Source organism: Buteo buteo, chromosome Z (genome assembly GCF_964188355.1).
Source record: "Buteo buteo chromosome Z, bButBut1.hap1.1, whole genome shotgun sequence".
In the NCBI taxonomy this organism is placed as follows: domain Eukaryota; kingdom Metazoa; phylum Chordata; class Aves; order Accipitriformes; family Accipitridae; genus Buteo; species Buteo buteo.
In genome coordinates, this window is record NC_134204.1 from 46377131 (window position 1) to 46403896 (window position 26766).

General features: G+C 41.2%; 1 protein-coding gene and 1 long non-coding RNA gene across 2 annotated transcripts in view; one reads left to right on the forward strand and one right to left on the reverse strand.

The window, feature by feature from the left end:
• Positions 1–26766, forward strand: part of LOC142026730 (uncharacterized) — a 40012-nt gene that overhangs the window by 5319 nt on the left and 7927 nt on the right. The window lies entirely within an intron of this gene.
• Positions 1209–23313, reverse strand: LOC142026727 (fructose-1,6-bisphosphatase isozyme 2). Its single transcript, XM_075020009.1, has 7 exons — positions 23035–23313; positions 20149–20311; positions 19144–19236; positions 13317–13457; positions 11958–12095; positions 5766–5885; positions 1209–1942 (listed from the first exon to the last, which is right to left on the reverse strand). Exons 1-7 carry the CDS (start codon positions 23205–23207, stop codon positions 1748–1750), a joined length of 1023 nt encoding a protein of 340 aa, XP_074876110.1. The 5' UTR covers positions 23208–23313; the 3' UTR covers positions 1209–1747.

Here is a 26766-nt window from a genome sequence, read left to right on the forward strand (position 1 = left end):
AGAGAGAGAGAGAGCACATGACTATATATGTATAAAATATATGTATAAACATATATATATTTATATGCACACATGCACTGTGTGCCTATTTTGTTTGCAGGAAAACTGATTTACTAGCTTTCATAGACAGAGTGCAAAATTGCATTCTCCAGTATAAAGTTGGCTATTACCTAAACCCTCACAGTTTTCCCTGCTTCCTCTTCATTCTCCAGGATTTAAGTGTCGCTTGTTTTTTGCTGTCGATAGCAGAGTTTCAGGAAGCACATGACGAGGAACAGAATAAACAAGTACACGCTGTACTTGCTGATCCTGGGCAGTTGTCACTGTTACAGCTTTAAAGACTGTCAGATGAAGACCTGGAGAAAGAGTGCTCTGATGCCTGAAGCAGTACTGAAATCACATCCTCGCCCCTGGGATAACAGTACCTAAGGGTCAATACCTGTCCTGTATAATTTTCTGTCTGCCTTTATTCAGCCTGCCTCTTCTTTACAAATAATAGAACACAGTTGTAAGTTTAAAGGTAACCATTGGAGTTTCTTGGCAGTAGTATTTTTAACTCCTATCTATGTCCTAATGTAATTCACAGAGTGTTCTTAATGAAGTCTTGTACCAGCATGGCTGGGGGTGTGGAGTAGGGGTGAAGATGAGCAGATGGGGCAGGAGTTGCTTAGGACAAGATGGTTGCCAAAAGAAATGTCCATATAATGAGACAGGAGGGTTATAAAGGTATCAGGATGCCTAATACTTAAAGTGACCTAAAGCCCAGGTTTCACACCTTTATCACTTAACATAATCACACATTTCTTTTAATTAATAATTTTTGCTCTCCTTAGTCAATGAATGCCTGCTAGTTTCAGAGCTGATTCCTGATCTCCTTAGGCAGTGTCAACTCTGAGACGTGGCACTAAGGCACCAACAGGACGAGTGTGCTGGAAGTGGCTTGGAACAGCAGTATAATGTATATAAAAGGGCAAGCTTCAATCTGAAATGAGAACCTTTCTAAGTAGAAAAAAAAAAAGGAGGTGTAGCAGTCGCATTGCGGCAATAACTCATCTTCTGTTGCAGAGGGCAAGGGATAAACAGGGAATAGGCATTATTTGAGTGTCACATCCATAGCAATGGCTTATTGTAATTTGTGCCATTAAAGCTTACCTGTGTAAATAGCACAAGGCATTTTCCTGTTCTTATAAGAATTGAAATACCCTGGCAACATTGCAGCCTTTTTATCTTTATTAGTTACCGAAGACATATATAATTTGGAGCTTAAAAACACTGTTTCAGACAGCATGAGACTTTTGGTCTTCTCAGAGCTGTCAAGATAAAAAGCAACTGCAACAACACCTCTGACAGAAAATCCAGATAATGGCATTGCGAATGTTGATGTGACAATCCTGTGTCAAACAATGCCAACCATGTAATATCAGATGTAAAGCTTCAGATCAAATGGGGGTACTGACACAATCCACTTCCTTTTGTTAATATTATATAAAATAAGTCACTTCTGTTTAATAATCAGGCTTCTGTCTCTACTTTTGCACTGCATAAATCAGAGTTAAAGGATTTTTACATTTGTCTGCAAATGAAATTTTTGGTTTTCCCATCAACCATTCTCACTGTTTTTCTAGTTCTCATAAAGTAGGATTTTCACTGAGAGATGGGTGCTAATTGCTAGAATCCACCATCTTGAAAGGTACAGCTTTTCCTGTAGATTGAAGACAAATGAGCAAGGTCTGATGTGGAGAAGCCTTTAGCTGCTCTTCTGGTGTTTCTGTACACAAGCAAGGTATTCTTGCACGTCGTCTGGAGAACCAAGGATAAGAGGGACTCTCTGGTGAATACTCTCAGGTTTCACATCCAACACCGCCTCAGTCCCTGTAGTTGCTACCCCACCTGCCTGCTCAATGATGAAAGCCATAGGGTTGCACTCGTAGAGAAGTCGGAGCTAAAAAGAAAGAGGGAACACATGATTGCCTTTGGGGGAAATTACACCAAAGGACTTACCAGAACCTAACCTTCCTTTTGTGATTTTGGAAAATTTTTACCAAACATCAATTGACCTAGATAGCTATGTCTCTCAATCTGCCCCTCCCTCTTCCCTCTCCTCCTCTCACCTCCCTTAACACCTTCTCTTTTGAGGAGGAGTGTACTGACCCTGCATCCAAGCATCACCACTGTTGTTTCCAAGCTGACATACTGATGTGCAGCACCAGCAAAGCTGTATTTTGTCAAAAAAGTAGAAAGTAGCTGTTGGGCCCACAGACATCAGCAAAACAGTTAAGACAGCTAAGTTAACAGTACCGGGAAAGAAAAGCCCAAATCTCTTCTCATGTACAGGCTTTATGTGTTAGCTCAAAGCTTGGGGTAATCGCATTGTGTTTGGTCAGGATATTTTGGAGTTTGAAACTTGATGCTCCCAGTTTCAAATTTCAGGATTTGATTGCTGCTCTTCAGAAACGTGAATAGATATTAGTGGCCTGAACTCCTCCAGATAGTGACTGTTTTCAGAAGTAACTGCAGTAACTATTAAAAGCAAATTTTCCCTTTTGGTATGGAAGCAGTTTTGGTTTGGACCTCATATCTGTTCACATCTTCAAAAATGTTTTCTCTGGGGTGCCTATGGTCCGGTGGAACGCAGACTTATCTAGGACATGCCAAAAGTTTCTACATTTAAAAGCACATAGATCATAGCTGGTTATTTTTTAACAGACATTGTTTCTGTAGGTTTAGTTGAATCTTTGATAGTCTATGAAGTGCTCATGTGCAACAATGTTAGTATATGCTATGTTTAAAGGGCTTTTCACAGGTGCAAAAGAGAGCCTGTTTTCTGGGGAAAAGGAAACGTGATGGAATGCAACCGTATATAGACAAAGAAATGGGTCGGTGTCCTGGTTTCAGCTGGGATAGAGCTAATTGTCTTCCTAGTAGCTGGTATAGTGCTATGTTTTGGGTTCAGTATGAGAAGAATGCTGATAACACACTGTTGTTTTCAGTTGTTGCTAAGTAATGTTTAGGCTAAAAGTAAAGGATTTTTCAGCTTCTCATGCCCAGCCAGCAAGAAGGCTGGAGGGGCACAAGAAGTTGGGAAGGGACACAGCCAGGGCACCTGACCCAAACTGGCCAACGGGGTATTCCATACCATGGGATGTCATGCCCAGTATATAAACTGGGAGGAGTTGGCCTGGGAGGAATTGCCACTCAGGAACTGACTGGGCATAGGTTGGCAGGTGGTGAGCAATTGCATTGTACATCACTTGTATATTCCAACCCTTTTGTTATTATTATTATTGTCATTTTTAATTGTTTTTTTACTGCTATTATTATCATTATTAGTTTATTCCTTTCAGTTCTACTAAACTGTTCTTATCTCAACACAGGAGTTTCACTTTTTTTTCATAATTCTCTCCCCCATCCCACTGGGTGGGAGGGAATTGAGTGAGTGGCTGCGTGGTGCTTAGTTGCTGGCTGGGATTAAACTACAACAGTCGGACACAGGACTTTACTACCCATCATTCCTTTATCACACTGTTTATAATAAAACCATGATGTATCACAAACTGAAATAGTGCATATTACCTTCATTCTTATCTTTAAAGCCCACTGAAGTGCTACTTCAGGTACAAGGACTCCATCTGGCAGGCAACATAGGACCTATAACCTTCATTGTTCCCCTTAGTGCGTGGCCAACTTTTGGATCATGAGCCAGAAGACAGCAGTGGTACCACTGTGGAACCATGTGCTGAGTTTCTTCTTGCTTAACTGTGACTACATGGCTTAAGGAAAGCAGTTTTCCTTCAGCTAGTGGTGCAATTGCACTCAGGGGTCTTCAGATGGTCTCTGTCTTCAGATAGGTTTTAACATTCTTCACCTAATAGAGAACTATAAGCCTTAAGTTCATAAAAAATATTATTTAACATATCTGATTTGAAAAGAGGATCTATTTGGCTGGTTCTGCATTGCTTTTTAAGCATTTTGTTCTCTTTCTTTAACTTAAAGAAGGAGCGCTATATGCTGGGGCCTACATGCATGTCATTTACATTTGCTTGAAAGCCTTTGAATCAATTCCAGTGACATTTGGTTCCTCTCAGCTCTCTATCCAAGTGCATAGACTGTCTTTCAAGGGAATGATGATCAGGGCACCTGCCGCAAAGGCATTATCTCTCCAACAAGAAGAGTTTTGTGTGAGAAGAACTATATACACATGCACTCTGAGAAGGAAAGAAGAAAACTTTTATTTGTAATGATAATACAGTTTTGCTTCTTTCATTACTTTCTCTACTATAGGAGTGCAAGATAGATGAATCCAGTACTCTGTGTAGACTAACTCTTGCAGAAATCTTGATTTCTATAAAATTATATAAGTACTTTGTACATTTGTTCTTTTGTCCTATTTCTTATCTTTTCTCTTCAACAATGGTTTAACACAGATTTCAAAAGAAAAAGTTTAATTTGAAGAGGCCAGTCAGCAAACCCACTTCTCTCACACACAGCAAATTCCTTTTTTGTCTCTTGCTCTGCTACACAAACAGATCCACACCATTTAATGGCTGTTTGGTTGGTTGAGTTTTTTTAGTTGGTTTTTTTTTGGGGGGGGGGGGGTCTGGAATCATGTATCAAATATTTAAATCAAATTTGCCTGGACAAACATGTAGATATTTTCTGTTGTGTATTCTGAAGAGAGTTCTTCTCCTGTTCTTGTTTCACAGACCACTTGGATCTGCTGTGTTTATGATAAATAAGTGCTCACCAGGATGGAATCAGTAGTCCTCTGTCCCTAGACATCAGGATGTTCTGATACCAGTGTGGGAGATAGGGCAAGTAGTTTCATGAGGGCAGATTCCTGTACATACCAGCCAAGGATACAAAAACATTTGAGTAGAAGGTTTTAAGTATGGTATTGACCAGGAAAGAAGAAGGTCTTGAAGTCAGAACAACATGACTAATATATTATGCATTGAGCCAATCATTTCCTAAGGATGACCTGCAGGTTACTGGTGGTCCATATATTCCATAGATCAGCTGTATAACCAGATCTCTTTTAAAATATATTTGTTAAGAAGTTTGATAATCAGGGTATATGGTGTTGCAGGAGAAAAGTTGAGGTTGACTGTGGTCCATGGCCCAGCAGATTCAGGGATTCACTGCATTGCATTGCATTAAGTCACAGTCTGTTTTGTACAGGCATCCAAATGGGAGCGATCTTTTCCCAGGATACTGATCTCAGCATGCATGAAACTCACCATCCACCGACAGAGTTTTTCAGATCAGTTAGTAGAAGCTTGTGTTTGCAGGGCTTGTGATAGCAAGTTCAGTACATTTTGGAAATGTTACGTACGCAAACTTGGTTGTCTAACATTGGACGAAACCCTGTCTGGAGTTCAGCATATCCCACCTGGACTCTAGTTGCCAGTATAAAGTGCAGAGGTCTTCCATAGGCCTGTGTTGTATCTGCCAGTTGTGCTTAGGTATCTGAATGGGATTCTATGGTACTGGAATGTTTCTCTTTAGATAAATGAATAAAGCCCTTGCAGTGAAAACCATTTGAGTAGTTTGTAATATAAAAGCACACAGGAAAATTTCTGGCCTAAATTGGCAATTGCCTGAATTTCTTGCCAATTCGATTGCTGATGATCATGTCCATTAATAATTTTCTCCAGGGGTGGAAAATTGTTATCTGTTTATATATCTAAACTATTCCTTTACATCTCCAGGAAAACCAGAGGTATTAGGTTGACTAAGTTCACTAGAGAGTAAGTAAAATGATTTACCTTTCCTTTAGGACTCTTCTGATTAGCAGGGTACATGAAGATCCCACCATACATCAATGTACGGTGAACATCAGCTACCATGGAGCCCACGTACCTGGCACCGTATGGGGAACTGCCATCCTGAAAAACATAAAGCATTATATCTACTAGGCTAGACAGCTAGTAGCATGGCAAGATGTAATTTTGTTATAAAACAGGAATCAAAGCTGCTTAAATCAATGGCTACTTATGGACACTGTAATGCCTAAACCAGCCTGAAGCTTAGCCTTTTGTAAGATGTAGTGATTGTCTATGGGGTTCTAAAATAAACACTTTAAAGAGCTGTACTCACAGTATGGAAACCAGGGTGCCTGTAATTTAAGTGGACAATTTGGTATCAACCCCCAGCCTGTGAAAAAAAGAAGGGCTGCAAACAGTGCGTGAAAACTTCTTCACATTATCAGAACAATGTACCCATTTGACTGGTTCCTAAGCCAGGTCATGAGGAGAGGTGTCACTTTTTGCTACATATCCTAGAGGACATTCCCAGAGGACTCCAGCTTTTTCCTTCTAGCTTACTTGTCAAGTTGTAAAATTGGTCATAGCATTCATTCTGCAGCTTGGTTTGGGAGAAAGCAATTCATTAATGAATGTGGTTTTCCTTGCTTGCAGCTTAGAAATTAATTTTGTTGAAGGAGAGGTCATTTTAGTGAGAGCAATCAGGGAAGTACTCATATCAGTCTCAGGTTTGCTGATCATAAAAATGGTCAGGTAGGAAACATAGAAGACAGGCAAGGTGTCTTGCACAAATAGAAGTAATATACACCAAATAAGTTCCACCTGAGAAAAGCAATGTGTCACCGTACCTTTGTGAAAGAGAGATACACAATACAAACGTAAACTGAAGGAAAGCTTTCTGAAGCTACTATGCCAAGAAGTCTGTCGGTCATTTAATATCTCTCACTCTGTCTTCAAAGAAGTAGAGAAGGAATTTGCACCTTCCCAGAAAATTAATAGAGGATGGGACTTCATGCACATTTAGTACACATATATATTTGTGTATTGCAATGCTACAAGTTTGAAAAGATCTCTGCATGTTTTTTCTGCCTGGATCAGTTGTCTAATAAAAGATCTTAGTGCTTTCTATAAAGCTCGCCTTGTGCTGATACTAGATTGAGAGAAATACATAGAAAACTTGTTCAGCAATGCTAGCTCCAAGACCTTCAGACATCACAAGTTAGTCACCCTTCCCAGCAAAATCATGAGGTTAGCTGGGAGAAAAAAAAACACAAGTGGGATGAAAAAACACAGATAGAGAAAAACATCATTATATTTTGAAATCACTTTTTCAAACTCTTCCATGCAACTGTGAGGTTTTGATGTTTACTCTCTTTTAAAATGGGAAGAGATTCTTTACACAGTATAAAGCAACACAACAGTAGGAAGTTGAGTCCTAAGCCACTAAATGTAAGACTTGGATATTTGATACAGCCGGTAGTAAAATTGGAACAGAGAACTGTTCCAGCTAAGGTAACAACCCTTGTTCAACTGTAGTTGTGCTGTTTTCCATGCTTCTTTCTTCTTGCACACATTAGGAGAACTGTTGAAAATTCAGAGGAAAACAATACAAAGTATGAAAGACTCAATGGGTAAGACACAGCCTGGAGCTTTTATATTTAGTTTTGTTTAAACCTGGCCCTATTATTTCCAGGGACAACTGAACAATACTTTTAAGTATTTAATCCCTTATTTTTCATGGCTTACCATCAAATAATTACATATTTAGACTTCAAAGGATAGCTGTTGCATCTCACAGCTGTTCGCACTTGTGACTTTGCAACTGTGAAAATCTGAGTTCAGAACAAAACACCTTAAGAGGTGTTAAAGAGAGACCAAAGCAAGTTTGCAGTTTAAGAAAAGACAATTTTCAGGGAAAGATGTGATTATAGTCTAAAATTACCTTCAAAAATACAGTCAAAGGAAGAGCTCTCTTTTATGGTTTCAGAAGGTGATGAAGCAAGTCTTAAGAAAAGTTTGTTAAACATTAAGAAAAGTCATAGTGTATCGACCATAAGCAGGCCCTGAAACAGACTGCTAAGGACTGCTTCTATGATATTATCAAATAAGGAGTCTGCAACCCACATGTATAAAATTTACTGACCATGATCTGCACAGCTGAGCTACCTGTGTACAAGTCATCAGATACATTTGGGACATGCTAGATTTCCTATTCATGTGCAGGTCTTTTACACAATTTATGTGTACATGGACAGTGTTATGTGAAGCTGATGAGATGCCACTGACAGTTTTAGTTGCTTCTTACCCTAATAGAAATTCACCTGCTAGAAATACAATGCTGAGACTGTGCTGAGAAAAATACAGAAGAGAAAGTCCTCCATTCTGGTACAATTATCACTTGAACCACAGACTGAAATAAAGTTTTCGCTTCCCTTCTTAGCATCCAGCTACCTGCATGGGAGGAATAAATAGTCCTTTCAGTTACTAGCAATGTTACTTCTTGTTTCTCCAGTTTGGTCACTCCTGTATTTTTCTTACAGGTGAGAAAGTTAATAGGTGTTGCATGTGTGTTGGCAAATTGCCCAGGCTTTCTTCTCAAACAAAATAAAAGAGCATGAATGCTAGGGAGATTCATCCTGAGTTCTGAGTAACGATAATCTGTGTGTTTGCCCAGTGAGCACTTTGCACTGGTTCAGCTGATGCTAATGAAACAGTTGGAGAACCTTGATGTTCCCTTGGTTGGCGTCCATGGTGTTTGCGTAAACTTGTGATTGCTCTTATTTTCACCCTTTCTGCTGCTTTTCTTTTCTTAACCCAAAGGAACAAAAATGTCTTAGATATGTCCTGTGATTTTTTTTCTTCACAATGTGATAGAAGTCACTTTTTTACTTCTTTATTCTACTAATTTCTGACAGTTATGTTCCTCCACAGCAGAACAGGACCATGTTTTTCTTGCATAACTATGATGACTAGGACAGTGGGGGGAAAAAAGTCTTTACTATAGACTACAGCAGCAACACCCTGCATCCCTCGCTCCACATACAGATACAGTGACAAAAACAGTGGTTTTATTAGCTTTTTTATGTCACTTGGGCACAGCCATGTTGGCTGGCAGGAGAATGCTTCATGCTGAAATGTGCTGTTGATGATAAGTTTTTGATGGCATTGCTAATACAAATCCTTAACCAGGGAGTCTCCATTGCATGACTCTCAATCAACAAGCTGTGATGAGACTCAACTTCTCTTGTGGCCGTAGGAAGCAAAGATAAAAATAAGTGGAAAAGCAAAGTACAACAATGCCCACAGCATGTTTCTGAGTTCTACCAACAGTGAACCAGTGCCAGCTAAAGGCTAGGGCCCTGCAAGCATTACTGGAAGAAAAACCCACTTTGGGAAGGAGTTAGAGTCAAATTTGTGCAGAAACAATTTCTGGCCCAGCAGTGCCCATTATACAGTGCAGACTGGGGTAAATATGTCGCATTACAGGCAGCCTTGCAAACAGCAGCGTGCTCTTCAAGACAGTTAAGCAGCAGGATATTTTGTGATGCTTAACAAAAAATCAGCTTTACTCTGGACTCTTGTTCCAGAAAAGATGTGTCTAGACAAATATTTCCCACTAAGATCTGTATAACAATGGTAGGAGGTTTACAGCTGACCTGCACAACAGCAACAATTTTCCGGTGTTTTTAATTTGGAATTGATGCCTTAGGTGAATGATGGTCCACAAGAAACTTTGATGGTCAACATGGCTTTGTAGTCTAGACTGCCTGATCTAGGATGCTGTTGTTAGATAGTAAGGGAAAATCTCTCCTCTCCACATAAATGGTTGATCTGTAATATTTGGTTGCCAATGACAGTGATACAGTACTTGGGACATGTTGTGGAGAACATCCTACTTTGTTTGCCTGTTTTATTTTTAACTTTTCAGTTTTCTGTGGCAATGTTAGAGAGTCATCTGAGCAGTCTGTTGACCAAGAACCACAGGAAGGAGGAAGTAGAAGTAGGATCAAAGGAAAAAAGGGATAAGAAAGTGGCAAGTAGCTGAGTCTCTTGGCTTCTAGTGGCCAGAAGGCCATAGGGTGAGAGTGGCCTGCCTGAGTAAGAAGGGGTCCTCCATGCCTCACATGTCAGTTCCTCCTGAAGTCACAGGCAGAGGGTGTCCAGCAGATACCCCCCACTGCCCTTCTGTGTGCTGAAGGGAGGAAGGCAAAAGACCAAAGCAGTGTAATTGTCCACCTGGGCACTGCGGGGAAGGGGGGTGGGAGCATCACCACTGTAGCTGTAGCTGGCAAGGCTTACAGATGATGCCAGGAGGCAGGTTTCATGCTATAGAAGAGTGGCAGCACCTTCTTTCTCTTGTCCTCTCACAATGCAAATATAATGCCCTTTTTAAATCAAGGAACTGAGTTATGCTGTTTCCAAAACTCGGGTTCATAACAAGCTTTCAGATGGGTAGGCAACTTCCTTGTGCTTTGTGGCCATAACATTGGTGCCTTGTCTCTTCTCACGCAGACAACCCTACATCTCAGAGCAGCAAAGCAATGTGCTTGCTCAGCATCCATGAGGAGGCTTCCCCTGCCCCAAGTAACCAATGCACTACTGTGCTGCTTGCTTTACAGTAACAAAAACACGTTTTGCCAACTTCTGTTGTGTTAGTGCAACAACACTTTCAATAGGTTCTCTTCAAATGAAGCACAGATTTGAGATAAAATAGTGTTTGCAAATGAGGTTTCTCCTGTATGTCCTAACCTACAGGATTTAGTGAATCACATGATAGAGCGGTCCTCACCGAGCCCGTGGTGAAATAACTCTGGTCTTTCCCCTGAGTTCGAAATCTCTACAGTTTTTTTATAGTTGCCTGGGGTTAACTATTTGTTTAAGAGTTTTACTTTAAACAACACTTTGGTGGTTTGCAAAAACACTAATAAATCCGGTGTTAGTGCATTATACTGAACACATAGCTCAGCAGCATAACGTGAGCAGAGTGAGAAGCACAGATCTCCTTCTCTTTCCCAGCTGGAGGAGTTTTCTGCTTCTCTCACAGCTGGACTGAAAGCAGACTTCGAAGTTCCAAAATAACTTCAAATATTCAAAATGAATATATTTTAAATGCTGTGATATGACACCCTCTGTAGCTACATTCTTGATAATGTGGAAAAGAGGTTTTGATAAGAGGTCAGGATTGTAGCTATATCCAATGTAGTAAATTCAGATTTTCAGCTCAGAAGGAGCTTCTCACAGGACTATGGTTTAAACTCTTACTTGGTACAGCACCCTGAAGTTTTCCGCTGGATACATTGATTTTTACATGAGCCCTGTGTAAGTATTCTGGACAATTTACAGCTTAAAAAATAATCCTATGGCTTTTTTTTAACATGAAGAGCATTAAAACCAGTTTCCTGGACAAATTCAGTCCTGAGCTATTCTAAATCATGATATTTTGTTTTGACTTACTGGTCACATAACCACCACACTTTCTAGAGAGCTTTCAGCTTTCCACATTGAGAGCTTGTGTTGTGTCCTCTTAGCACTGACTAGAGGTCATCCAGAGCTGTATGTCCACATGAGGAAGTTTGTCAGACATGGGATGTTCTCAGCATTACGTCTCTGAGGGGTACAGTATAATCCCCTTAACAACAGAACGTAGTGAAATTGTGCCTCAGACCATTGGCTGTTGTCAGTCTATGGGTTGGTTTGTGCTCCATGTGATGCAAATAGACAGTGCAAGAGTGATACTGCATTTCTCAGATGCAAGCATGTACAGGAAGGAGAAGGTGATGCCACCCAGATCCCTGCAAGCACCTTCTGGGCAGTATGTGGAATCAAGCCCCAACTGCCTAGCTGCACATATGACTGAGCTGCATATTCAGACAAGCTAGAAAACAAGGGTACCCCCACATGTTGCTGGCACAGTTTCAGAGCTTTGTTGAAGAACCTGGTTCTTCATGTACAGCACAGTTTCCTCCACACAGTGACAAACAAGCTATGAATTTACTTACTGAAGTCTTAAGTTATAAAAGACATCAGGGCACTAGAAAAAAACAGACATATACCTGAAATGGACCTGATGGCATGAAAGGCTTAGATGGGGCTAAACTCAGTGAGGCCTTCAAATCCTTTTCCATCGGTCAGGACTGCGTGCTTGCTAGCGTGCCAGCGCACAGAACAGTGGGTACAGTGCTAATATTTTCTTACCTCAGGGAATTTCTTCTTTTGTAAATACTCTGTCATTGCAGGATCAAAATACTTTGCATAACCTTCATTGAGACTATACACTTTCCCTTTCTTCTTGATTTTAACATCTCTGTCCACCAAAATAAATTCGCCGAGAGCCTACAGAAGAACAGGATAGACCGGCTATTAGCAAGCAGCAGAAAATTTTGTTGACTTTTCGTAACAGTTGTCACACTAGACAAGGCAGAAACACTAGCACAGCTTGGTCCTTTCAGAACTAGTCTTGTGTATAACTTCACAGTATTTCAAAGAGCAGCAATCACAGAATCTGCATTAAGTTCATGAAAACTTGTCATATTAGTACTATAAACAAAACCCAATTTGACTCTATTAGCATATCAAAAGAACACTAGTCAGCCCTGAAAGCAGATGGATTGTGAATCTCTGTCCACAAATCATAAGGTTACAAATTAAGAATGGCCGTCTGATCTTTGAACTTTTCTTGCCTGTCTTGCCTAAATATCTTAAAGTGAATGTGGTCGGCTACCCCCAGGTGTTGATGTCGGCAGGTTGAATGCAACTTCCACCTTCTCTTCCTCCGTCTCTAATCAGAGCAGTTCAGCTCCCAGTTCTTCCCACTTGGAATGAGACTATTTATAAAGGTTAAAAGGAGTTTTGATAATAATGTACCCTTTCATCACCACCCCCCTCCACCCCACCGCACCCCCAACCCCCCCGCCCCCCCTCCATGTTATTGCCCACATCTAATGCTGGTTTCTCAAATGAGCAGTGTTCTTCCTGCATTCCTCCAGCAACACTTTTTGGGCGCCTGGTGTGGGCACTGAAGGGTGGCACATGTCCGATTGTATGGGTATGGCTGTGCTTTTGCAAATTATTGGGTATGCAACTTAGAGGACGTAGACATAAAACTAAATTGCACTCAGGAAAGAAGACATCACTTTGCATGAACTGTATCAAAAAATGGTCCTTGCCCCAGGCTAAACACTTAACATGCTGAGGTTCTTCTACAGACAGAAAATGGAAGAACAAGAAAAAAGCAGAGTCTTTTAAGTGGAGGCAAAGACACTGTTCAGGGTAAATTTTTTAAGTGTTTGTAAACACCAGCAGTCTGGTTTGAATGAACAGGGTTTCAAACACTGTTTAACTCTCACTGGGTGGAAAAATCAGATGTATTGCAACTGACATACTCATGTATTATTAATTACTTGTAAGGTGGAGGTGGGATGCTCCAGGATGTGGATGAAGAAATGAATTGTGTATACTGCCTAGATTACAGAGACAAGGAGTAAAGAAATGAGTAAACCCACGCATGGAAAGGTCTAAAAGATAGTGGGAATGTGATTAACACCACAACTGTACCGGATCGAGCATGAAGCAGTCCACTCCTTGCCCCGTGGAGAGGGCTACCAGTGTAGCACTGCCGTACAAGGCATAGCCTGCAGCAACAATATTGCGTCCGGGCTGCAAAGCATCTTTTTCAGAGGGCTCGTTGTCTGTTTCCTGAGGAAAAATTATCATTGGACTGAAGGTTAAATTCTTATGAGAAACAATAAAAACAACACTTCAATAATAATGTGGGGCAGATTTCCTTTTTGTATCTACACAGGCCTTTGAAACAACCGAAATAGAGATTGTTCCCACTAGTTCAGGGCAAGTTTGGTACAAGTACGTATTCATGCTGGGACAGGACATTGAGAGTTTGTTATTTTATACATGTCATGCAATCAATATGATACCTGCAACAAAGCTGATACCTTAGCATTACAGCCCAGTCTATTAATTCAAGATCATCAGAAATCTGAGACAGAACAGAGGTACTAATTTTCTGTCAATGTAAACATAAGCTATCATACTGACACCCCTTAGAGGGAATAACTGTGAGGTGAATGCAGTTATTAATATTACAGAAAAGTTGCTTCCAGTAATGCAGAATAAAAGTGTAGATGGTGCAATGCAATGGAACCAAGATTGTGCATTTGTCTCTGCTGGTGAACAGATGGGTAATTGAAGTGATATAAATGTTCATATTATATATGAAAGAACAACTGCATTTGCATGTGTAATGTGTGAGTATGTGCAGGTATGTGTATATAACTACACAGAACATTCACACGGCATTTTACTTCATGCTTTTAACCAATTTCTGGCTTGTGTTTTGATTTGGCACTTTGGTTATCACTGAACAACAATAGCCCAAGCAGACCTGATGCAAATATTTCCAGCCAGCTCTGGGGGTGTGCCTCAGCCACGGCTTACAAGAATTTGACTGATGGGGTAAGAAAGGAGAACAGCCAAGAGTATTTGGGAGGACTGGCTCCAGCCTTCACCTCCTGGGACTACAAAGGAGGTACGGAATGCTTGGTACTAACGTTTCTTTAAAAGCTCGTCTGTTGTGGGGGGTCTTCTGTGGATGTTTTGGTGGTTGTTCACAAGGAATTAAAATGAGAACCCCGTCAGATCCTTTCTTCAGAACCTGGCTTAGCATTTTGTTGTTCCAAACTCAGACAATTCCTCAGTGATTGCATGGGCTTAATTAGATTGAGTAGCAGCTAAATAGAAATAGCAGGTCTAGCCAAAAATTTCTGGTTAAAAAAATAAAAATCAGTGGAGACTCTTTTGTGTAGGAAATAAAATATTTGATGAATAGTGAGTAAATTCCTTAAAAAATCAGGAATGCTTTCCACAGATATTTTCCAAAGGAAAACACCCCTCCTCCAACAAACAGAGAAATTCTCTGCTGTGCTGCGTGGCAAGGCACTTTCCAGGTGCCCATTAGGGTCCTAGCAAGGTGGAAAGCTAAGAGTAACCTGAGGATCCTGTTCATTGATGTATGCCAACATCTAGACAAAACTGAGATGTGGGACACCAAAACTACATCTTTCTTGGTATATGTAGACAGTAATTCTGCATCAAAATGTTTTCATTTTCAGCTGGAAGATTTCATTGCTTTTACTACTTTGGCTTACAGTTTTTAGCTGTATTTTGCTCAAAATTTTTTACTATTATTATTTTGCACAGTTATTCTGTGGAAAAAAAATCCAGTTGCCAACCAGCTTTTCATGGGAGCTGAAATATAGCATGTACAAATATATTTGGTATGCAGTCTTTTGGAATTATTCTATGTCAAGCTTGTTATTCAGAGAGGTTATAATGCACATAATGAAGGAATACTAGTTAAAACCTCTGTTTGTATATTCCAGAGCTTTGAATACTGACTGTTAGTGGCTAATCCTTTGCTAAACAATCTTTTACAGAACCAACTATTATGCTGTACATAGCATCTCCTCCTTCAAAAATGTATTGCCATGGTACATACATCTCAACATCAAAAGCAATGGTTGCCTACAGTAAACTAATTATTTGCAACATTAAATGCAGAATTAAACATACATTTACACAACTAGTTGCAAACTTATTATAATTCTCCTAGCTTTTTGTATGCTTTTCTCATTAAATAAAGAATAATTTTCTATAAATACAGTGAAGAGGTTTGTTTCATAGATCATGGTGTATATACAGTATACGTAACTGCTGGTTACATATGTTATTGATTTAAAATACATTTTTCTGAGATGAGCTTTTCAGTCCTATCTCTTAAATGCATTTTCTGTGTTTGTACGGCTGAGAAACCACATATTTGTTGACTATTCTGAAAAAAATACGGGAATTCCTCCCTCAGGAGACAGACAGTTGGGCAGAATTCACTTGTTTTTCCATCTGTGTTTCTAAGAGCCAGCTTCCAAAAGGAAGGAAAAAAGCTCAGCCTCAAACAAACATTTTGCAGAGCTTGTCAGAATGCAAAAAAGCTAGAGATCAGCTGATAATTCTTTGTTAGGACTGCAGGAGTTTTGTCCTGCCAAGTACCATGTACTGTGAAACAAACCAGGGAATTAAGCTGGCCAGTAGACTCTGATAGCTGCTGAATATTTTCACTTCTTTCTGGTGCACAGATGGCTTTCCTTTCTATTATATTTTGACTATGAGATGGCAGTAGTGAAATCTCTTTAGAAGTCCTTATGCAAGGCACTGAAATAGGCAGAGGAACTGCAGAAAAGCTCTGACAAGCATTGACAGAGTCACTTTGGCTCGTTGTTGGTGTGAAGCAGATGAAACAAGGTCTACAGAGTCTGGCTATAGGGGTGGCCTCAGATGATAGCTGAGTGTGAAAATTTTTGCATGTATGATTTTCCCACATCACATGAAGGAGCTCCAATCAGCACTGGGAGCAGCTCTGGAAGGACTTGGTTTCCAGGTCTCCATTTGTATCACATATTTCATGAGTATCTTTTGCATTTGCCCTGAATTCTTACACCTTCTCCACAAGGGACTGCATGGAGGGGAGGACATTGTCCTCATGACAGTGCGGGGCAGGAAGTAAAATACACCTGAGGCATTGGGCAAAGTTATAAATTAGAACCAGAATGAAACAAAGCAGCAGAGTTTCATAGCGTATATGTGCAGTATGAATTGAGAGCTGTAGATTCAGCTCAGTGGCATGAAAAACTGGGAAGAATCCAAGCAAAAAATATTTATTGCCACGACATCCTGACACATCGGCAGCTGAGAGCCCCTCAGCGGCAGTGACTATCAAGGTCTTATCCCTTGCTCTGACTTCTGTTGATTCAGCAAGGCTCATCCTTCAGCCCCACTTTTCTGACGTTTCTTGTCTTTTTAACACCACCACCCATGCTTCAGAAAGCAAAAGCCAGGTGGAAAATTTAATAAACCTAATATGGTATTTATTTCCTGGTGGTTTTTGCTAAGAAACTGATGCAGTGCTTTTCTGGCAGGAGGCAATGGTACCTGCCACCGTGGTGGTGGCTCTGGGTTTGGGAGCAGCCAGAGAACGATTTTTCAGGTTTGAAATGTATTGGCCAAGTCTGGCCTTTGTAGAAAAGTGCCGATTACCTTTTTTTTTCCTAAAATGAGACAAATATTTCAGTTCTGGAGGGTGTGCCTTTGGAAATTAAATTAAGATGCTGACATGGTGAGGAAGTTAGTCATGCAATCATCTGAGAATTGGAAGGTACCAAGTATCAGACAGGTGCTAAGGGTAATCCTTTGCAATTACAATTTTTCTAGCTTTTCCAGAATGATGTTAATGAACCTAAAATGGCTTGACATTATATTTTCTTTCTTAAGTGATTCTCATCCATTGGATAAACATCTCACTTTTTTATTCCTTTCACACTACTCTTCAGTAACAGTCAATAAAGGACTTATTTCATTATTTCAAAGGTTTCGAAGTTAATAAAGTGTTTAAAGTTAATAGCGTTACTATGAAATTGTCTTGTCTGAGAGGAAGGTGTGTTAATTAGCGTGTACTTTGGAATTAGCATTTTAATGGAAAGAATTATACAAGTGAAAGTCTGTAAATTCAACAATGTTTCTATCTTACCAGGGAAAACTAGCAAGTTCCTCTTGTAATTGACAAACTGTGCTTCACCCTAGCAGCAGGGTTTTCATTTGAATATAAAGCATTTGTACAAAGTAATATAATTTTCTTTTTATGAAGCACTGAAGGGTATCCACCCACATGAAATCCAGTAACTTAGAAACAGTATTTACAACAAATATGTTAATATATATTAGAACAACAAGAAGTATGGGAAGATCAGAAAATGAACTGAAAACCTGAGTATTTGGGAATGACAATTGTTATTTGGGAAATGTTTCTATTCTGAAGCAGAATCCTAGGGAAGACTGGGCAGTCTATGGCCTTTACACACATTAGCAGGTGAGTTAAAGACGGTAGAGAAATCTAACCTGTATTTCAACCTGCTAAGCTATGTTAGTCACACTGAGCACTTGCCTTTACAGCCAGGCAGAGTAACTTAACACAACATTTCTAAAGAGAAAGCTAATGTTTAGTATTTGTAAGATGGTGCTTACCACCTTTAAGAACAGTGGACAATGCAGCTATTGCCTACTGTAAATGTTGGGAGGTGCTGTAGTCTTTTAATGAGATAAATGAAAAGGGTAGGGGCCTCTTTGCTTACCATAAGGGCATGTGGCATGGATTGCATCCATACAGCTAAGCTCTCATCCCTGCAAAAACCAAGGCGGTGGATGGTACTGGAGGCAGTCCCTGGGCTGCTCTTTCCACAAGCCATACCCAGGCATCATCTCAATGTTGTCTGGCCTGGGCTGCATCTGTGATGTGGGTTTGCACTAACCATTAACAGTGTGGACAGCCATATGTCAGCACTTGGCTTGTGCCATGACCCTGTTGAGATTGTGCCATAACTATTTGGTTTACTAGTAGATGAATATTCTCAACAGTGATGATTAGTGTATAGCCTACCAGAAATCTAAAAAAAAAAAAAAGGGGACTAGCCAGTCGAAAATGATGAGTTAAAAGATGAGAGCATACTTTAAAAACATATTTTCATATGTTTGAATTGTAGCGCCTGAATCTGCAAAGACTTCTTTGCAGTCACAAGAACGGTAAATGTTGCTTCACAATAGTAATGGCTGAGGGTCTCCCGTAGTCATATGACTGTGAGCTCAGGCTTTAGGAAAACACCAACTGCTGGGAGATTAGCAGTCGAATCACAAGACTTGGCATGACTCTCACTATTAACGTTTGTTAGTTGGCTGCGCAGTTGCTGTTCTGTGCAGCCCCATGGGAGCAGACGTGCTGGCAGGGCCCTGGCGGCTGCAGGTGACTGCTTCCTTCAGCCTCAGGTGGCCTCCATCAGCTTATGCACTCCCATCCGTAACAGGCATAGCAACTCCCACCGGGAGGCCACCACACTGCTGACCGTGACACCGTCCAGGCAGGGACTGTCAGCCCTCCCCAGTCTGTACCCAGGAAGACAAACTGCTGTCATTCGCAGGCACCGTGACACCCCTCAGCTCTCCTGCAGCAAGTAAAGCATCACTTGAAGGAGCTAACCGGCTGCCTGATGGTGAGAGGGTTTTATTTAAGCGCCTGTGTGTCTGGAGAGTGGGGCAGTGCTGCCACCTAACAATTTCATGGGGCTAAGTGTCCCCTTCCTGGGAATTTAGGCAGCATTTTAGCACTTGTGAATCTCAAGTGTTACCTCTTCTACTGTTTCCAAAGCTCTGTTGATCCCAAAGACACTTAAAGGACCTAGGAAAGAAACTGAGCAAGTTGATATACCCAAGACATTTTGCTTTCACCAAGTGAATCATGCCATGTGCATTTTGTTCATCCTCTTACCTTTTTGTAGATAGCAAATATTGTTCCTATTGGTGCCAAGCAGTCTATGTTGGATGAGCCATCAAGGGGGTCAAAGCACACCACATATTTACCCTAAAACAGAAGTGGCAAGGGAAGCATTAAACGATAAGTAGTCTTGTGCTATTATTTCTTTTTGCTTGACAAAACCCATGTTTTATGAGTGCATTTATCCCTCCAGGCATGCCTGACACGGCTTGTCAGAGAAGGCTGCACTGTTGGCCCAGCTGGCCCTGCAGCACAACACCCACTCCCTGCAGGGCCTGCCAGAGAAATGGGAGAGGGCACGTTTCTGCTCAGACAGCACAAAATCTGATGATAGAGAGGAGCAGACATCTGCTGCCAAGCAATGCAAGAAATCACTCGAAAGAAAAAGAAGTCACTCATTCTGGAAGCCAGCATCTTCCTCAAGTAAATATGTTTTGTTTTGTTCAGAATGAAAGGATTTGCCTGTGACGTGAGATTTGATGATAAGAAGGCGGAAAGAAGATATCTTGGGGAAAGGGTAGGTTACGTCAGCATGAGCAATATCTTGCTGCAACAGGATCTCTCCTGGGGCAAGCCTGATGAAGCAGTCAGGTGTTTCCTCTGGACGTGTAACATAAACCCCAGTTCGGCCAGCCTCTTATCTCATTTTATCTCGCCTAAATATTAATGTAATCCAAAACCGTTACACGGGCAGCCAGGGAATGTAATAGTACACTTACACCTGGGATCTGGGGTGTGTTAACAAGCTCCAAAATAATTATTTCCCCTCACCTTCACAAAACTTTAATAGTAATTTTACCCTCCACATCTCCTTTAGCTGCTGAAACCACGCCATCCACCACAGTTACTACTCAAAACAATGCAGTAATGGTGCAAATTTCCTGAATTCCCCCGGGAACGGTTGGGTTAGGGGCCAGCCCCAGGTTTCATACTTGAAACAAGAGTGCCACCTGCTGCTGCCTGAGCCGATAACCCCCTGAAGGCAGGAGCTGCACAGACCCGCTTCTCTTTCGGGGTGATGATGGCCTCCTTGTTCTCCTCCGTGACCAGGACGCAGGTGCTGTAGGAGGACTGGAGCATATTAATCACCAGGGAGTTGGATAATACGTCCAGCTTCTTCACTTCGTCACCAGTCACGTTCACAGTGCCAGCTATACCAAACCTACGGAAAAGTAAAAATGTCAAGAAAACGGAGGGAGGCCAATGTTACAGGTTTTTAGGAAAAAAAAAAAAAAGTCAGGGTGGCTCCTTCCTCTCATCTTCCCACACCTCTAACCTTTGGATTAAACTGCTAAGATGCATTAGGAGACAGTTCCTGCTGCTGCTGGAACATGAAAGCGTGCATGAGAAAGAGAAAGGGTGAGGGCATTCTTTTTTGGGCTTTACCTGCATTCTTTCGCTCCTGGTTGGATGGTCTCCAGGCCAGGACCAGGGCCCACAGCCCGGCTGGTGGGTGCCAGCCTTCCCTAGCAGCCCCACAAAGCAGCTGGCAGCAGCTTTGAGGAAGGAGAAGGGGCAGTTAACATCTGCATTGTTTTCTGCCACTGGCTGCTCGGAGCTTTGTGATGGTCCTTCAACCCACATCCACTCAGTCCCCAGCCACGCCAAAATCAGAAGTTTTAAAGACACCCGCAGATATTTCCCCATGCTGAACTGTATCTCAGGATCAAGGTCTGTTTTATTCAGTGATCCTCAGCTGAATTAGAATGATGCTTCCATTCCCTATACTGATTTTAGCAATATACTAATGATGTACTATATCATAGTGCATAGTACTATATATAGTAGTACACATATTTCTGAGATTGCTAGTTGAGGAAGCACTGTTTAGACCTAATGTACATGGTCTGGGCATCTTAGAAGTATAAGGGATCATACAGGGAATAGATACTTCATTTTTATTCATTATGGGAGGAGGGGGAGACGGAAAGAAGGGGAAAGGGGTAACTAATTAGTCCCTAGGATACTGGTCAGCAGCAGGCCTTAGTTGGGGGCAGGGTAGGTTTTTTTTATCTTACTCAAAGCTCAAAGCTGCCTGAGCTTTTCAGAATTACTGAGTGGTTTGAGCACTCTCTTTTGGAGTGCCAAGTCTGAGATACTGGAAAGGACCATGATTTTCAGGGAGTGCTAAGCAACCATTCTCCAGTTAGTGCATTTTCAGGCACATTCCCAGCTTAAGTCTATGGCTTGGAAAAAGGTCCTCCTTTACTTTTGAATGGCAAATTTGTTAAAAATATATGCTGAGCTCTTTAACATTAAACAAGTCGCTTCACAGTCTCCTGTTTAGAAGGGCTAGAAAAATCAGAGCTCTCTAACTTCACAGATGCAGATGTAGGCAAGCCAGTCACCGTGATTGAAAGTTTACCATGGGCATTTCTGAAATTTCACGGTTAGTTGCAGTAATTTGAATGGCGCAAGTTACTCACTTTTGTGTATGGGTACTTTAGATATTTCTGGTTCATCACCTGAAGCTTTTGTTTATAGAAAGAGACATTTGCTCCTTAACATTATGGATGTTTTCTTTCTGAAGGGAATATTCATCAACCACAGTAGGCGTGTTTTCTGGCGACTAGGTGGCTATTCCACCTTTAGTCTACCAAACAGAAGTTCTCCCCACTTACTAAGTACTTCTGATGTTGCATACTGAAAGATTAAAATGAGATAAAAGCAATTGTTTCTCTAAAAGTCAGGGAGGCAAAACAGCCCAGCTTCACCTAATTAATAAGTAAGAAGTCTAGTTTAACAGTTAGGGCATAGGAGCCTGATGCTGCTGTTAAATTTGAGTATGTATCATGTCCTCTCTACATATTATGGTCCCTGCCTGTAAAGTGAGGGTGATAGTACTGAGACATTGAATTCATGATTTACAAAGATCATTGAGAACCTCAACCAAATAGTCCACAGAAGCACAAGAAGAACCAGAGTGTCATACATTTTGGTGTTTCCATGGAAAAAAAAAAAAAAATTACATATGTTTTCTTTCTTACACAAATATATTCCCTGTCTTTTTTATGCATGTATACATATGTACATACACAGGTATGTACAGAAACAAATCTTTCAATACATAACAAAACCTGTATATTTTAAATGCATAGTTTTATTAGGATGTTCCAGCTCTCTGAACAGTTTCAGATAGATCACCATTGAAAGAATGACACTGATGTCCATTTCACCTTGCTGCTTGAGGAACAGCTCGGTTCATCCCAGGCTTTGCTAAGGCAATTCTTTATTCCATTTGCTAAACCACTTGATGTCAAATTGTTATGTTTGTTTTTCTTATAGGGCTTATTAAAACTCCCCACCTGCAACCCTGCTACTACTTGAGGAAGGAAGGGGAAATGCACTCATGCATGGTAACGCATGTAATTTCTCACAGGGCTGTTGCTTTAGACCGTTACTTACACTGCAGTCAGGCAGAACATCAGCTTCCCAAGATAAGTCAAGCCCTGAGTTGCACAGCTCAGCACCAGGCTTGGATGTTAGCAGAAAATATCACGGTGTGATACTCTGCATTAAAAATACCATGTTGTGATATTTTGCAAACTCACAGTAGATTTAAGAATAGATCAGTATCAACATTTACAAGGGATAACAAGGTGAGCAGTGCATTGAAGTTCTGACTTACATTTTTAGATCAAAATATTGCAGCACAGCAGTTAGTTTAAATGCCTATCTTGCACCCAATATCAAAATGCTCCAGAAAGAGAGATCTCCCGCTTCCCACTCTTGATAATCCAGGCTCTGACCTCACGCCTACAGTCACTTGGCTTAAAAAAGACATTTTGAATGTATTTATGAATCCCTGCCCACTCCCCAGCCTTGCTGTGCAAGCGGCTGTCTCTCTACCTCCTCTTCCTCCCCGTACCGCTAGGTAGGACTCACATGTGGGCGAGGCCTGCCTTTCTGACTGCGGAGGAAATGGCCTTTATGGCAGTCAGCATGGAGTTGAGCAGCTGTGTCAGCTCCCCTGTCGCTCCTTTAACGCGGCGTCCCTTCTCCATAACAAAGCGCGTGAGCGTCAGCATATCTGTTTCGAAGGGGGTTTTGTCGGACATTTTTGCTGGGTACCAGAGTTCCTATATTCTCGGCTGGACGAGAGGCTTTCTTGCCACGCTGAGATCCTGGGTGGCTGTTTTATTTTGAGGCGAAGCTGTTGGCTGCGTTGCTGGGCAGAGTTTATTACGATGTTTCTGAGACCATGTGATTGAGTGCTCAGAATAACTGCACCCCAGGCTGGCTCCACCGCCCCTCTGGGATGCAGGGAAGGAGCCTGAGACAGGACTACAGCTGAGCAGCCCCGGCTCCACTGTCCTCCCCACGCACTGAAATTAGTGATGTGCAGATCTAGTAACATATTCTAATTGTGCGTTACACTGCCTATAATGCAAAGCTCGCGCTGGCCGCCTAGCTGGAAACTGCTTTCCTGTAGTTGCCGCTCAACAACGAGCTCAGCGTAGCCAAGGGAAAGCACGCAATTTGCAAGGCACCAGAAATGAAGGCATGGGCCACCAGCAACCACGCGTGGCAGAGCACCCACCATGCTGTGACGCCGGGTGTTGAAGTTCCCTTCCCATATCGCCTTAGTCCCTGCTTGCTCACCCTTTTTTGGCCTCTTCCACGGAGAAGGGTTTTGAAGGTGTATGGCACATCCCAGGGGAATCAACAGGAGACGCAGGGTGCATCTAGACATGCATTTATTTAAGATGTTTTATGTTGCTAGTTAGTCTGCTGCAATCCCATTTTAATGACTTCATTCCTAGTCTGGGCTACTTGTAATATTACAGGGCTTGCATGAATGAGAAGTACTGGTGAGCTGTGACTTGATTGGTTACAAAGTAATTGTGTCTTCAATAATTTACAAATGAAGCTTATCTGATTTAAGCATATCTTTGTCATGACTCACAAAATGAAAATTTACGTTGGCTTTGGTATTATAGTGCACCATGTAAATAAAGGCATGTCCAAGTTTGCAATTATACTGCTAGTAACTCCTTACAAGCAATATACTTGGATCATATGGTGCTAATGTGAAAGTAGATGGGAATTTCAGTAAACTAGGTACCTGCTATCTGTAACACCGGAATTACAGATTTTAATTACAGCACTATCTTCCCACTCAGATAAGGCAGTAAGAATAATTATATGTTGTAGCCTTCATTTTACTTATTAGCAGCACTGTCTTGTTTTTAAGCAGTAGATCTGGAAAGCCCACAAGCGAAACAAGAAAACCTGGAGTTGAAGAAAAGTTTCATTGAATTTCATTGTTATCATTCACTTAACCCAAATTACTGCACTAAAATCACGCCACGAAGACAGAAACAATATTCAGTAACAAAACATACACCTAGCTTTGTTTTTGTTAATAGGAACTGCAGCTGTAGGCAGACATTTTATTTCCCTCTGCATTCCCTTTTTATCTTTAGCATTTCTTTGGATTTTCCTAAAAGCATCTTTTCACCTATGAACAATACATTACTTGGAGAGTTGTAAAGGGATTTGAATGCTAAGGTTTTCTACTTTGAAACTAGCCTCAAACAACAGTCTTAGAAACTGACAGCACTGAACAAGTGCAAAGCAACAAGTACAAAGACACACTTCAGTGCTGCTTGCATCCCATGTGCTTAGCTTTGGGGATGTTTCTCAAGTCTCATTCTAGGGAGGAGGAGGGACTGGTGAGCAGAACTCCTCAGGTGGAGCAACAGGCAGATTTTGCACTGCGTTCTCTAAGTGAATGGTGGAAGAAGAAAGTGAGCTTGAAGATTTCTTTTCCTCTTTTCTACCACTGTGATCTAGCTGAAAGTATACAATACCATCCATGTCATGGGACAAATATTCCAGAGCACTTTTTGCCAGGTTAGGAAACTTTCTTTCTTTGAACAGACTTTGTACAAAACCAAAATATAACATATTTAGGGAGCTGTGGGATAGCACATGGTGCTATTAATAAAAGAAGGGCACAGGTTTCACATTATACATGCAAACAGATCTGCTGGCTTCAAGTACAGCCATTACATTCTGCACATTATTTTGTCATCATGGCAGTTGTCAGCCTGGCTGGTACCAAAATGCTTTCAATGCAAAATCTCTCTGCTGTGTAACTAGAATACCATCAGTATACCCAATCAATTTAGCAAATAAGAAATGGGGTGGGGGTGGGCCTATCGCTTCTAACATTTATCAAGGCATCACATGCAGATCTTCTTTACTGTTGATTCCAAGTGATCTTTTACACTGGTCAAAAAGACAAAGTTCAGATCATCTTCTAACAGAAAGTTAGTTTGTTTTGGAGTTAGTGGTTCAAAGGGTGTTCTTAGAGCTAATAAGTTCATTATTTGCCTCTTTTTTTTTTTTCTTTTTTCTTCCCCTAAACTGAAAAATCCCCAAATGCTATTTACAGGTACTGGATACTTTTTAGTATGTATAAAGCACAATGCTTTGAGCTGCAGCTCAAATAACACTCCTTCAGTAAGAACTTAACTTACACTAATATGTAAAGAACACAGACTCTACACCCAAGCTTTCCAGAAATATTGCAACCAACAGTGGGGCAAGAAGAGAAATAAAAGAATAAAACTTGGGTAAAGGCACAAGACTGGATTGCATGAAAACTTTACCCTGTTTTGATAAATACTGTGATCCCAATGTATCATAAAAACCTGAATGATTAAACTGAATGATTAAGCTATAGAAATAATTACCATTTAAGGGGGGAGGGAGAAACCAAATTGTTTCAAAAATGTGTGATGATTCTTTATAAGTCTGAGAACTGCTCAGTAATATGGGTTGGAACAGCATAGAAAGATTAAAAAAATAAACAAACACCTCAATTTGACACATCCATGGGAAATTTGCCCTCTCATATAAAGATTACACAAGAGCTCTCAGGGATGGTTCACACTTCCACTGGCATATAGGCTAGCCCTGTGCCTTAAAGGTGACACCTTGTCTAACTGATTTGAAATGTTAGTCGCTTGGATCGTGCCAGCTGAAATTGGAGCCAGCGACCTTTCACCAAATGCCACAGTTCAGCCTCTGAGTGGGGCAGTGGGTAGTACTGCAACAGGGACTAAAGGCAGACGCTGCAACAAACCAGCCCTGGTGCAGGGCAAGCTCTGGAAAGGGGGCTGTGGAAGGAGACGACTGAACAGTTCTCCCCTGCTGGTGGCTACACGGAGATGCCATTCAAATGTGGGTTTACGTATTACAGATAGAAAGCTAAAAACCCAGCTCAGAATGTGAAAAATGCTAACTATAAATTGTCAGCCTACAGGCAAAACCAAAACACTGGAAACTGACCTAGCAAACATGGGTGGTATTGCCTTTCCTTCTATAACCTTTACCTGCTGCCAGTATGGTGTCTTAAAAATAGATATATGCAGCCCCAGGATTCCTGAAGAGGTTGAGGGCAGAATACAGCCGAGAAATTACTATAACTAGACAAAAGTGGCTGCTGTGGATACCGTCTGTCAAGTTGTGCCAACAGACTACTGAGGCACTGCAATCCAAGCTGATACACAGAAAGCCAGAAAAAAGCTGTAAGTGCTTCTGACTATTCTCTGCTCAGTGTATTAAATAAAAAATTGCATCCAGCCGTAGCTCTGGGGACAGGTGAAA